The 14,460-nt window shown below is 37.3% G+C and overlaps 1 protein-coding gene across 5 annotated transcripts in view; it reads right to left on the bottom strand.

The window, feature by feature from the left end:
• Positions 1-14,460, bottom strand: part of gpc5a (glypican 5a) — a 74,130-nt gene that overhangs the window by 23,565 nt on the left and 36,105 nt on the right. For 3 of the 5 annotated variants that reach the window (XM_047803673.1, XM_027156588.2, XM_027156589.2), the window contains exon 7: positions 14,057-14,177. In XM_047803673.1, coding sequence (XP_047659629.1) covers positions 14,057-14,177 — 121 coding nt within the window. Of the gene's footprint in view, positions 1-639; positions 828-9,883; positions 11,159-14,056; positions 14,178-14,460 lie in introns of those variants that run through there. The other 2 variants (XR_007138524.1, XM_047803674.1) reach the window with 2 other exon arrangements.

Below are 14,460 nucleotides of genomic sequence, written 5' to 3'. Positions count from 1 at the left end.
CATTAGCCATAATTAGCTATAAACAGAATGCCGGACTTGAGGTTTGATTTGAATTGATTGACACCTGAAACAGAACGAAATAAAAACAAGATGAATGAAACTGAAACAGTCCTTGTGCTCATCAGTAGTGTGAAAAAAATGCTACTGAAATAAGTGATGACTGTTAATTGTGTCACGTATTTCCACAGGGCCATGTTTACATGAAATAAATTGATCTTAAACTGCTGAAGACTAGCTATTTTGATATTTCCTATGCTAGCTAAACTCATTATTGTCTAATGGGGATAGTTTTGTCCTGGACAGTTTGGGTTTAGAAAGTACTGTAAGCAATAAGCAGTTAGCTGAATGTCAGGAAAAAGTCTGGAGTGCTAGCATGACGTTTGGTTATGTAGTGTTTTTATTTTTTGTTGTTTTGCTAGTTGTATAGCTAGATAATAAAACTTTAAAATAAGTATTAAGTACAACTAGCTAAAATGCAATTCAGCAATCAGTATCAATGGTTAGCAAGCAAATAGCAGCACAAAAATAAATAAATAAATAAATAAATAGAATGATATAGCGTGTGTAAAGTGTGTTAGCTAAATATACATGCTAGCATTTTTAGTTAGCATGCTAGTTAGCTACTAGCTGTATAAAATGAAGTACTAAATGTACTTCCCACATGTGGCTACATCCCAAATCCGTTTATTTTCCTCTCTTTGTACACGTCCTTCACAATAAAGCTGAAGTGTTCATCGCCCGCGGGAGCGGAAGAGAAAAATGAGAAAAAGGCCATGATGAAGCATTCCTCTCCGGCCTCGAGCGGCGTACGTTATTCTCAATCACACCTGCACACACACACACACACACACACACACACTTTAAAACAGATTGGTTTGTGTTTGAGCACACTCGAAGCCCAGAGGGACGGAGGGATTTATCTCCTCTGCTGGACGAAAGACCCATCCTCTCTCTTTCTTATTGCTCCGGCCATCACTTCATTCTCTGAATGGCGTATTTATTTTAGCTTCATCCTCTGAATAAGAATCAGCATGGCTGCTTCCACACTTTTATTGCTTCATTGTCTTTAGATAATTTCAAATGCATGCTATCCACCTGCAACACCCTGAGGCCAAAGATGCCCTACCTAATATTTAGAAATATTCAGGGTTTTTTTAATGGTAAAGGTCAACTATTTATTTTCTAATATTGCAGTAGCCTTTCCAAAAAAAAAAAAAAATAAAAAAAAAATAAAAAAGGACAAAAAATATTACCATCAGTGCCCTCTACTGGATATTCAGCACATAACCAGATTTTGCAAAAACATGGTGGTTCTCCTGAAGAAATGCTGAGGTAACAGCTAGCTAGAAGTGTTATTTTAGAGTCCATGCAGCTAATTACAGCCTCTCAGATATACAGGTATATAGTTAGTCTAAAAGAGATTCCGTGTTATGTTCATGTAGCAAACACAAAATATTATCAAATTATAACTACTTCTGAGGTAAATGATAAAATGCTGCTTTAAAAAGTGAATAAAAACACTAGCTACTCCTCGACATTAATGAAGCTAGTTAGATAAAGTGTATGCAGAGAGCATTTGTTAGCCAGGAAGCTAGCGGTCTTCTCCTGTATAGTACAAGTTCTACTGTTGCTGTACTGTATACATAAATAGTGTTTATATAAAGCCAAAGCAGAGAAGCTGTTACTGAAGCTTTGTCTGTTTAAACTGACATCACACTTTCCATCTCGACTGAAAGACAACAGATGCTACATTAGCTCATAGCAATTAGCAGAAACTCCAAAGTCACCACAAGTGTGTCATGTCCTTTAAAAACTGTCCATCTGTTGCCACGTGTCCATTAAGTTTGTATAATTGTGTGGATCAGCCGTAAAATAGACAGAATATACGCTAAAGTACAGAATTAAATATTAAATAAAACTATGTGCCTCAGATGGTCTGAATGCTTTATGGCTCTTTTGCGAAGGACAGCTCAAATAAACGGTGAGAGAGTTGCTCTTCACTTGGAGATAAATGAAATAAAAGGCAAGTGAATATAATGATCCAGTCAATTGAACTCACTCTGCACTCATGGCTCAAAGCTGTAAAATCCCAGGGAATCACATAAAATTGTTCAAATATCACTTTTGTTCATCACTCACCACAGATGGCTGACTGACTTCTATGTTTTCACAGTTCATCTCAAGTCACAGCGTCTACTTTTGTTGGTCCGGTTCAAGTTAAAACACTAACAATTTCCAGAGAAGCAACTAACTGGTGTTTGTTTTAGCAAGATAAAGTTGGTTTGCATAAGAGGTTCTGTCAGCTGGTAATGTAAAAGGTGTTTATATTAGCAGTTAATTTAAAACATAAATGCCAACATTAAGACAGTGTAGAGTGGCTAGAAGAGAAAACATAACCTTGAGCTACTGTAGCCTGTTTGCTAGCTAGCTAATACGGCATGATTTAAAGTCATATAATTCAATTAGCAAGCTTATGAGAAAATAAGTTTTTAAAAATTAGCACTACATGTTCACAGTGAGTTAGTCAGTTAGTTAGCAGTTAGTTGCTAAAAATCATCTAGCTAACAATCGCCTAGTAGCTAGTAGTAGATTTGCCTAGTAATATATTATCAACTTTGCTAGATAATCAGCAAATTAGCCAATAGCATCATAGTTTTACACCAATTACTCAGTAGCTAATAGGATTATTAGTGATTTACGTACTATAAACTAGCCCTCTAGACAAAACATACTATACTTATGCTTTACAAAGACAAGCAGCTAGAACATGGAACATTAACTAGAATTAGCATGTTCTATTTACTATCCAAATAACATTCTGTTAGCTGATAGGATAATTAGCACTTAGCATATGAGAAAGTTAGGTCCGGTGTAAAACCTGAAAAAAACCCAAGATAATTATCTCATGAGTTAGCACTTAAAGGTACAGTAAATACTGTACAACTTTAAGCTAATTTGACATTTAACTAATTTGACTTAGCCACACAAGCTAAGTCGGTAATATGAGTTAACACAGAAAAAGCTAATATTTGGTATTTAGAAACTGGTCACAGTGTAAATCAAGGAATAATATAAATAACCTGCTAGCCTATTAACTCCTAATCTACTAGCCTAACTAGTTAATTATCAGAAAACAAATGGTTGTGTTTATTGTGTTTAGAAACTAGCTAAATAAAAGAAATAATTACCTTGTTGGTTAATGAGCTAATTAGCACTTAGCATAGAAGTGACACCAACCTGAAGCCTGATTAAAAAGCATAACTCTGAGCAACACAGCAACAAGGACAGAAAGAAACCACAGTAGATAAAATGGATAGCATACATCTCTTTCTCACTAAGACATTAGTGCTCTATAAATAACCTGACAGACACACACAGGACCACTAGCGCTCTGTTCCTGATGACTTCTCGAGTGCACAATTGTTGAATGTTATCAGCTTGTAGGAAAGAAAAAGAAAGAGACGGCAAGATAATTGAGGAAAGAGAAGCAGAGATTAAAAGGCGACAGTGTGAAGCCATCGATCAGGGATTAAACAAAAGCTCTGTCTCACTCTTTCAAAGCCTTTTTTTCTGCTCCTGGAAATCTGACTGCTTTCCTCTCTGGCACTAACACAGCGTGGCGATGCTAAAGAGCGATAGCGCTGATTATCCCTCGTTCACTTTGTCGTTTATTTCCAGGGTGAAGAGAGCGGAGTGATAAAGGCCCCACGCTGCCTTTGTGTTTTATGCTAACGGCAAAGATTGAATGTGTCTTTTTTTTTTTTTTTTTGCTGAGTGCTGTATCATTAATGCTAGCAATATGTAATGTTCCTCGGTTAGATTAGCGACTTGGAATTTGTGTTTGCTCAGACTTTCAGAATGAAAGCTGAACATAGGTTCTGGATGAGTGGTCTTGTGACCCTGCAGCTCCAAGCTGTTCAGAAAGCCGGAGAGAAACGTGCACGCAAAGCTAACCGTAACATTCCATTAGCAGTTTCTATTAGCGCTGTATCCAACTCCATTATCAAACAGAGGCATGAAGAATGCAGTTTAAGCTAAACGCTAAAATGCCAACTCTAAGAACTGGAACACCTGATATTCAGAGGAAATGGACACACTGTTAACCATAATAATTAAGCATTAGTATTTATCTCTAGATTAGCTACAGATTTTAGATAAGTTTCTATCTTTTACCATTATTTTATTTATTCACAACATAAACTTCTTGAATGTAATGTCAAGTGGACTCGTAAAGAGGAATCACTCTGATCCCGCTAATCCTGTTGGCATCTTCGAAAATTCACCCTTATGCACGTAACAACATTTCAGACACAGCCATAACAGCCTTAGAGCAGAAGAGTGGTTATCTAGTGGCGACTGGCTGCTGTGTGCTGCAAAGGAAAAATGGATTTATTGTGAGGCATGACAGTGTTATTAGCACCGCCACTGTGTATAAACCATAGCTTCATTAAGCTCGTAATGATGATGCAGGTGCAGTGATCTGTTCATTACTTGCCGTGAATTTTATCTCAAGCCAACAGACGTTATAAGTCATCAAAATAAAGATCACATACATGTTAAAAAAAGGAAAACCAAACAAACACAGGTAAAATGGTAGCGACTACAACTATGATGATATATCAGTGAGATGGTTTAACATGGTGATACGAATTCCATAAATTTGGTTGATAAGCCAATAAGATTAGTTATCTTCTCACATATGAGGTAAATGTTGACATTCCAGATAGTTCTGTCTGGATTCAATCATCACTGTGGCATGGCTGCATGCTAAATGCTTAATTGTTACAGTCTTTCATGTTGCTAACATTGCATGGCAATGGCATTGGCAAACAACTTTATGCACCATCTTTATGACACCTCCAGCAGCATGAGACATGAAAGTTAGGTTAATGATTGATGCTAATTGTTATTACTGTGTCAGAAACTTAACATATCTGTGGTAAATGTTGACAGTTTGGATAATTCTGCCTCAATTTTTTTTTGACTGACTGCTACCTTATTAGCTATCAGGCAGAATATCATATGCTTTGTTCAAATGTTTGTGTCCACCATGTTTAGAAAAATGTATGGGTTATCGGTCAATGCTAAGTGCAAATACAATGTAATTCTAGTCATAAGCAGATCTATTATAGTAATTAAACAACATGTGAGATAAAAATGTTACTATTTTGTATACAGTAATTCTGTTACTTTTCCACTGTTGCTTTGTCTGTACATTGTCTATATGAATGACTAACCCCAGTGAACTCTGTATTCCCTCTGGTCTATACTCCCCTTTTATACCACTCACAGAGGGAAGCTGAGTAGTGGGAAGGAGTGTTAAGGTCATGGAACCTGAGGAACATAAGTTTGAACCTTTAATTTCCAGTCAGTTTAAAGTTAACAGTTTTATTTTTCTGGCATCCATACGTTCTCCTTGTTGCCTAGCAACCGTGATCTCAACTTCGAATAAGCATTAGTTATGTTTGACTTAGAAAAAAATTAACTCATGAATTCCATTAGAATGCACAATCAAATACAAAGTCACATGGGTACACATACGTGTGTGTGTGCATGTGCTTACAGTATGCTTATTCAGGCTTCATTGATGAACACCGAATAAGAGTACATACACTAGTAAAGTAGAATGGATAGAAAGCATATGTGTTTAAAATATTCCATAAAATCATAAAATACATCATCACAGAGTAGGGACTGTGTAAAGATATATATATATATATATATATATATAAATGAGAGAGAGAGAGAGAGAGAGACAGAGAGAGAGAGAGAGAGAGAGAGAGAGAGAGAGAGAAGATTATATTCTGATGGAAGTGTGTGTCCAGGAATGAAGTAATCTAAATGCGTTCAGGCTCAGATGGCGTTTTCTGTCTCTCTCTCTCTGTCTGTGTGTGTGTGTTTGAGTGTGAGCATGTGTGTGTTACAGAAATGCCAGGGTGTCAGAATGATCAATAACCCCATTAACATGGGGAAAAAAAGACAAACCTTACAAAACTGAGCGCATGACTTTCATAGAGATTCTGGACCACAATGCATCGCAACAGGCCCGTAAGCGCAGAGCTTAGAGCAAACATTTTATTTAAAAGGTTTAGTCTAATTTATTCAAACAGTAGTATGTAAGTTTTTATGGGTATTATGCTAGTTTGTGGATTAGTCTGCTTACTACAATGCTAGTTTGCCGATTAACCTGTATTGCTGCTAGGCTGTTTAGTCAGTAATAATGCTAGTTATGCTAGTTAATAATGCTATTATAGTCTATAATGAAATAATAGTGATATACTATTATTTCATTATAATAGTAAAATTTATGGTTAGACTCAATTTTAATGATAGCTTGTGTTGTAGATTTGTTTTTCTACCATTTTCTCCTTACTTTAATTCTAATTTGTGGGTTAGCATTAACGCTAGTATATCTCTGTTTGCAAATATCGGCAGTGAACTTGAAGAAGGGGACTTGTGGAGTTCACTCGAGCTGCTGTTCCCTCAGCATCATGGGGGATTTACAGAGCTGTGTTCAGGTTCTGTAAATCTGTAGAAATGCCCTGCAGTGACGAAGCAGTGCGCACTACAAAGAGAGGGAGTTTATTGGGTTTAGTGCAGGTATCCCTGCTTCTAGATTTAAAGGGATATAGCGAATCACCTCGGATCAATTGTGAATTTCCCACTGATCTGGCATCAGGTCCCAGACTGGAGTTAAACTAAGCCAGGAACCTTCTAGTATCAGGTCAGAGACGTCAAATGTCTCTGACCTAATACCTCAAAGCAGGGGGCTCACTTTGCACTGTTTTTAAAGTTATCAATTTAGAGTTTTTGTGTGACACAAAAGCCCCTTTTGGACTCCTGCTGATTGTCAAGAAACCCAATGTATACGTATATCTGACTTATTATGTTACCAAAAAAAAAAAAGACAGGAATTCTTACACTGTAGCTTCTTTATACATTAGCACATAAGATACTCTTTATGCATTTAATGCTATGATCCTGAATAATGCCTAAATAGCCTGGCTACTTTGCTAGCATTAGTAGGATAAGTTGTGAGCCGACGTTACCCATACCTCAAGGTCAAAGTCCAGAGTTCTTTACGTTACTTTGAGGGGATCACACAATCTGACACGGTCAAAACTGGAAAGTTATCTCAAGATGATCGAGACACCCTGTCCCATGAGACACTTCCTGATTAGACTGTGAGAACTAACACTGGGGAGTAACGTTTAAATTAAAACACACACATGCACATGGTCAGCAATTAGCCATTAAAAACAGATTGATATAAATGGCTTTAGAAGAGCAGCTGTGTGACGCTGATAAGCCTCATTAACATGCACCTCATTTAGCCCAAAGCTTAACGAAGCATTCACTAATTAACACACCACTGCTGAGTGCACTACCAAGTGCACTTTATATTTCATCTGTTCTTAGACATTCCAGCATATTGCAGCTCGCTCTTTCACTTCTATTTAGGGTTCTTAGCCAAATGCAATAGTCCATCACTAGTTAGTGATCTTTGTCAAGCCTTTATGGCTCTGTCTTAAATTAGCAGTTAGGGCCTAGTTTACAGTACCATAACTAGGATTCGGATATGTATACTGTTATTTGTTTGTTGTCTGAGCTTATGGCTCATCCCCAAATTAGAGTTTATCCTTAGCTAGAATTCCTTTCAGGGATCTAACCCAAATGCTAAATTTTATAGCTAATTATGGTTCATACATTTTTACATTAAATGCTAATTAGCATCTAAATAGACTACAAAAATCAGGGAACCGTCACAAATCATATTTACTTTCAAAGTCAGCTTATTTATTTATTTTTTACATTCATTGCCAGTGAGTGTTAAAGTGCATGCTAATACGATTGCTAGCGAAAATATAAGTGTGTGGTGTGTGTTTTAAATATTCCGTCTAACGTGTCAACACAGATTTGAAAATGTCACCAGTGTGTGTTTGCGTATCAGGATGTTTATTTACCTCAGCGGCGTTCAAATTTACTATCCCAATTTATCACCAGTTATAAATGAAATGTTTATTACACTCTGTGTGTGTGTTTAGGCAGATGTTGCTCTTCCCTGACAGCCTCATTTATCAAATTAATTTTTACTTTTTTTGCTAAATTTGGGGGAGAAATGATTAGCAATGGGAAGCTGATATAATGTCTCATTCAGTATTTGCACCAAAACGAAATCAGTGTGTGTTTGTGAAACTTAACCACTTGGATTTAATTATTATTATTATTTTAAATGGAACATCACAACTTTTCAAACTACATTAACAAACGTTTTTCTTCATGTTGATTTGCATGAGGACAAGGAGGGAAAGTTAGCTGCTTGGTATTAACCAGTCTTTATACAACTCTGAAGTAGATTACTAGTTAGCATTCTTTCTATCACTATTTATTGCTTTTACTACAATGGTGCAATCAATCACAACCTAGTGATCTTATTTCAAGTCAAGTTACTGTGCAAAATGCTAGAATTGATCCCTTGTTAGTGTTTTCTTACTATATCAGTTTAAGGCCATGTGTCTAAGATATACATAAAAAAGCAATATAGACCATTTTATGGCTGTCCTAAACTAGCATTTATTTGTTGTTCTCACTATAAATAGTATATATATTTTTACCTTCAGCACTATTTAGTCTTCTCATTCCAAAACTCCTCTTTATGACTCAATGAACAAACTGCAAAGTGCTCTATCAAGAATCTAATCATCTGTTATTTAGGCTTCTAAAACTCCATCCTTAAGGCTGGGAAACGTGCAAATTTTATTACTAGAGCCTGGGATACATCCAGGTTTTGTTCAAAATCTCAGAAGTGGCACTAGGCTCCAGTCCAGAGCACATGGCTTGGTGTACTTAAAGTTGAATGTCAGTCGAAACACTAAAATGGTTGATGTGCTGTACTAGAAGTAGCACTAACTAGTGATGAATCTTAAAGTACCAAAACACCAACATTTCTTTACTGTAAGACAAGGTTCCATCCCAAATACTGAAATTCGTCACTAATTAATGTTCTCTCATCAGAAGTCAGTCTATTTTTAGGCTCCCACCGAAACCCTCGTTTTGTCGTATTACAACAACTGGAGTTAATCGCTAGTAAATGTTTAATGCGAATATAGTAAAGCTGCACTCTGAACTCCAGACATCCTGACTTGTTACTGTTCTTACTACTTAAAAAGGAATTTTTAAGACTAAAAATGAGCTAGTGTTTCACTACATCTGAGGCCAATTTAAAACATGCTAAATGTTCTTGCTAAAAGGCTGTATTTTGTGGCTCTTTCTCAAACAAGAGTTTTTAAGACTTGTTAGTGTTTTAAGATAACCATGGTCACTTCATGGATCTGTCCCAAATGCTAAAGTAAACAAATCACTGTTCGTACTTCAGAGTTGGTCATTTAATGCCCTGTCTTGTTTGGTCAATACATAAATAATGCTAGGTGAGGAAGTGGGTGGAGCCTCAGCTGAATGGAACCAAGCAGATGCTGAGGAACCTATCACAAACTAAGCTACATTGTTTAACATTGTGTGTCTTGTTTATTTGTATGTATGTATGTATTAATTCATTTTGACTCTTGTTTATCATTTTAATTAAACAGAAGTCAAATAAAAACAAACATACTTAATTAGCATCAAAGTCTTGAGCCGTGAATACAAACCGCTGCTTTGTTAATAAGAGTTGGCATCATCGTGTGTGTGTGTGTGTGTGTGTGTGTGTGTGTGTGTGTGTGTGTGTGTGTGTGTGTGTGTGTAAAAAATGTGTACACAGTCTGGTGATGCTGAACAAACAGTCCAGCCAATCAGCTGCAAGCAGGAACTAAAGAACACCACTAAGAGTAAATATTGATCTGCTCTAATACGATAATGTACCAAGTTCTGATTGAATACACTTTACCTGTGAGGATGTAACTGGGGTAAATAATGTGCAGCTGCCTTTCACACACACTTTTCATTTCACAGATGATTCCCTGTGCTGCCATTTCCACCATCTGAAGAGGGGGAAAAAAAAGACACCCCCTTCTTTTTTCCCCAGGAGAAAAATCAATTCATATCAAGAGTAACTGCGAAAGGCAGGGCGACAGATGAATTTACTGCTGACTGGACTGCTTATTTCCAGGGAACACTGCACAGCTCAGAGAGGAAGAAAGGATGGAAGGAAGGAAATTAAAGGGAAAAAAATATTAAAAATGAAACCAGTTCAAAATGGGAAAGACAGAAAGAGACGATAAAATAAAACAGTTGTCTGGAGTTTTCCTACCCATCCACAATCCTAGCACATTTACTAACAGTTTTCAATACCTCCTCCCTCTCGTCTTGGCCCCGCCCCCTTTGAGCACAAACCCCTAGCATTAACTACTTACTGATTTTCTTGGAGTGAGCACCCTACCAAGTGTAAAGGTGCTAGGGCATGAAAGAAGTGCAGGATATGATAAATGAGACAAGTCTGACCTTTGAATAAGGTTGTGCGTCATTGATGTTTAACGGAAGGACTTGAGACAGTGATGGCAGAGCACAGCTATCACCTCCTTATTTTTACACAACACACCCACACCCACACAGTGTCCTGAGTTAAAGGTCACACTGACAGATAGTGTTCACTCACTCACTGTCTCGCACACACACACCCTAAAAAGTGAGAAAGAATAATCTCTTCTATAATTTCCCGTCTCTCTTTCTCTAGCTCCTGTTTTTGTCTTTCTCCTGTTTTCTAAATGTCTGCCTGTTCCTCCTTCCCTCTCCTTTTTGGTATCAGTTTCCAATTTCTTTTCCACCTTTCTCCATATTGTCATTCTCTTTTTCATATCCATAAGCATCCTCCTCTCTTCTTTTCCGTTTGTCATTCTCCATCTCTTTTTATCTCTCCGTATCATCCTTCTTCACGTCCTGCTATTTCAGTTTTTTTTATGGCGCTTAATGACCTCTCATTAGCATGACGAGAGAGAGGCTTTGATTAGTGGTGCCCCTGACAGAACATGAGATATTCTTCTCGTTTTTATTGTTTAGAGGTCTAAGTGAAGTCTTTGTGGTGAACTCTGACCCCGGCACATCCTGGAGGTCAGTGAGGTCAGTTTTCTAACGAGCCTGATAATTAACCACCTTTGAAGAGGAGTCTGTAGGCCATAGTGCACTTTTTTTAGCCCTCGTTTATTCCTGCAGGCGTTTTGTTTGTCTGGAGGGTGAACACACACACACACACACACACACACACACACACACACACACACACACACGTTAACGCTGTTGACCTCAGACAGGAAACGCATCACTGATTCAGAGGAGAAACGCATCACTGATTCAGAAGGCATACATGCCGCATGACAAAGAGCGGTAAATAATTCACAGAGAGAAACGGAGCACAGTTCCATTGGAGAAATCCTGATTTCCTCTCATGTTCACTACCAAGTTCAGGGCTGTGTCTCAAATGACATACTAGCAATTAGAAGTTAGACTAAAAGGCCAGTATATAGGACAGATATCTAAATTCTATTCATCTTTATGCTTCTGTCCATGATCAGCCCGTGTGTGTGTGTGTGTGTGTGTGTGTGTCAGAGTGAAAAGGAAAAGATCTGGATTCTAATCTAGTCTAATTCTTCTGTACGTCACTCTGGAAAAGGGCATCTGCCAAATGCTGTAAATGTAAATGTAATCAATACCATTTCATGCAAATTAGCAAGATTGAGTGATCACCTTTTTCTCAATTTAAATGAAAATTAAAGCCTTTCTCATGCATCACTGTTCATCTGATCTGGGAGTCTTTGCAGAGAATGCTATCATATGCCATCGGCCATGCAACTATGTAATATTTATATTGAAATAACTATAGCATTGTGTGCAAAATATAACCAGTTGAGCAAGTATTTTTATGGCACAGAAGCTTCTGGATTACAGTCAGATTAGTAAATTATCCTGACATATTAATAATCCACATCACAGATTACAGAGGTCAGGAAAGATCATGCAGCTGTCTTCCACATTACCATGGAGACCATGGCAAATTATATCACTGATTTATCTACCAAATTGCAAAGTAATCTCACAGATTATGGAGCCACCTGGCAGTTTTGCATATTACATCCAAAATAATGGGGTGAACTGACACTATTTATGAAGTGATTTGGATGCCAGATTACAGTATTAGCAAATTAGCTTCCAGATTACAGTATTTAAATGAATACAGTGTGCAGTTAAAGTAAGTAAGTAAATAACGGTAAGGGCTGACAGCAACAATGACTGTTAGGAATAAAGGCTACAATGGTGTGTGTGTACAGTACGTGTGTGTGTGTGTGTGGCTGTGTGTGTGGCTAAAATCGACCATAATGATCCCTGAATCAGCATTAGCGTCATCACATCCTCTGGCTAAACACACTCCACACAGCCGCCTCAGCACAAACACCACAATGAGACAATGGGGCTAAAACAGCATTGATTTAGCCAGAAGCTGAACACAAACACAGAAGATGGACTGGTAAATATGTATCCATTGATCACACACAACCACACTGGCTGTTCTGCACTAAAGACAAATTACACACGCTAATTTCTGAACAGAAAAATCATTAAAAGTTCAAGACAGTGCTTCTGTTAGATTTATTTACCTCCTATTTACCTCCTATTTATATGTGTGTCAGGTATTTTCGATGTGTTTAACATGCCACATATGATTCATGTTACCTGGCTAGCAAGTTTAACCCTTCTGCAGACCTCGTCTGCATTCCAATGCAAATTAGGAGTCTGTTTTGACATGATTTTTTTTTTATTATTATTATTTCTTTTACCTTTTTAGTCTAACTTGATTCCAACATATAATTTATTTTTTTGCAAAATGTTTTGTAATATTTGGTATAATAGACCTTGTTAATATGCAAAAATGGCTCAAAAAACAGAAATTTTGAATTATTTTCACTGTAGAGGCACAAAAGTTAATGCACAATTACAGGCTGGTATATTTCAAAGCCAGGGGATTGTTTTGAAACCATTTTGACCATTTTTAATGTCAGCAAATAATAAAACCTGTTTTTTCCAGGACAAATAGACTTGAATGCTTATAAATCAAAATGCAATGCCCAATGCTTGTGTGTGTGTGTGTGTGTGTGTGTGTGTGTGTGTGTGTGTGTGTGTGTGTGTGTGTGCGTGCATGCGTGTGTGCATGCGTGTGTGTGTAGCATCATTTTGGAAGATCATATTTTGTCCTCTGCTAGGCAAAGGCATATCAAAAGTGTGAAATATTTACAAATATGTAGCTTTTTTTCTGGAGGCCTAATGAAATGCAATGCCCTATTTGTGTGTGTGTGTCTGTGTGTGTGTGTGTAACATTGAGGAGGAAAGTATTGATTTTTACGAACACATAAATTTACTTGCAGAGTTCATAATTTGGAACAGTCCGGGAAAAATTCAGGCAAATATGTGGAAGGAAACCCAAGTTATGACACATTAAACTTTCCAGCCGGGTCAGATTGACCCGAGGTCTGCAGAAGGGTTAAACAGGATTTTTTTTTTTTGGTTGAACTGATTTGCATGATTGAGCCATACTTAACTGGTTCAAATGTCTGTACAGATCAGTTTGTATTTGATTAATGTCATACTCTTATCACCGAATTACTTTATGCATTCACTCAGAGGTAATGATCACCCGATCACTCTATACCTGATTGATTCACTCAGATGTAGGGATCACCTGATCACTTATACCTGCTTGATTCACTCAGGCTTAGTTATAACCTGATCACTTCGTACCTGATAATTTTGTGATCACCTTTTCATGTTTACCTTTTTGAAAATCTTTGCCTTTTCCTGATTAACTTAATTTGACTGCACTTATTATTTCATTCAGGTTGTACCTTATCGATTCACTTCTCTGAATTCATCACACTGATTGGTTGGTTTCCTCATTTTTTATTTGGCACTACTGATGATTTTTAATTGATTCACTCATACTGGTTCACACCTGATTGACTGATTCACTCTGCTGTATTAATCACAGGTACTGCTCATCCAAACATTTTAGAACTGATTTACTCCTACAATCGATTCGCTCAGTCAAACTCCTGACCATCTGATCGGTTCGTACCTGGTTGATATGCTTCAGCTTGTCGATCACCTGGTTGATGACTGGATCAGCCTCCTTCACCCAAACTTCTGGGTTTTGTGCCTGGGCTCGTATTCCGCTGCCCACAACTCGCTTCGTATAACTGCAAGAAAGAGTGACGTTTTAGTCATACAGAAACAACGTCTGTTATGAATTTACAAAAAGTTTTTTTTTTTTTTTTGCAAATATTCTGTCATTTTGTTTGTGTACGCATTAGAGAGGGAGACTATTTAGCCTTTATTCCTTAAAGAGCAATATCAGAAGGCAATTTTCCATAATGCAATAAAGGGCACTTCATTAACTCTCCCTCCAGGTCACTCCCTAAGTAGTGAAGGTATATAAATTAAATGGGTTTTAGTATCATGGGGCTAATGAAATCAGTGTTT

Source organism: Tachysurus fulvidraco, chromosome 18 (genome assembly GCF_022655615.1).
Source record: "Tachysurus fulvidraco isolate hzauxx_2018 chromosome 18, HZAU_PFXX_2.0, whole genome shotgun sequence".
Classification (NCBI taxonomy): Eukaryota; Metazoa; Chordata; class Actinopteri; order Siluriformes; family Bagridae; genus Tachysurus; species Tachysurus fulvidraco.
This window is presented reverse-complemented; position numbering and strand designations above follow the sequence as displayed.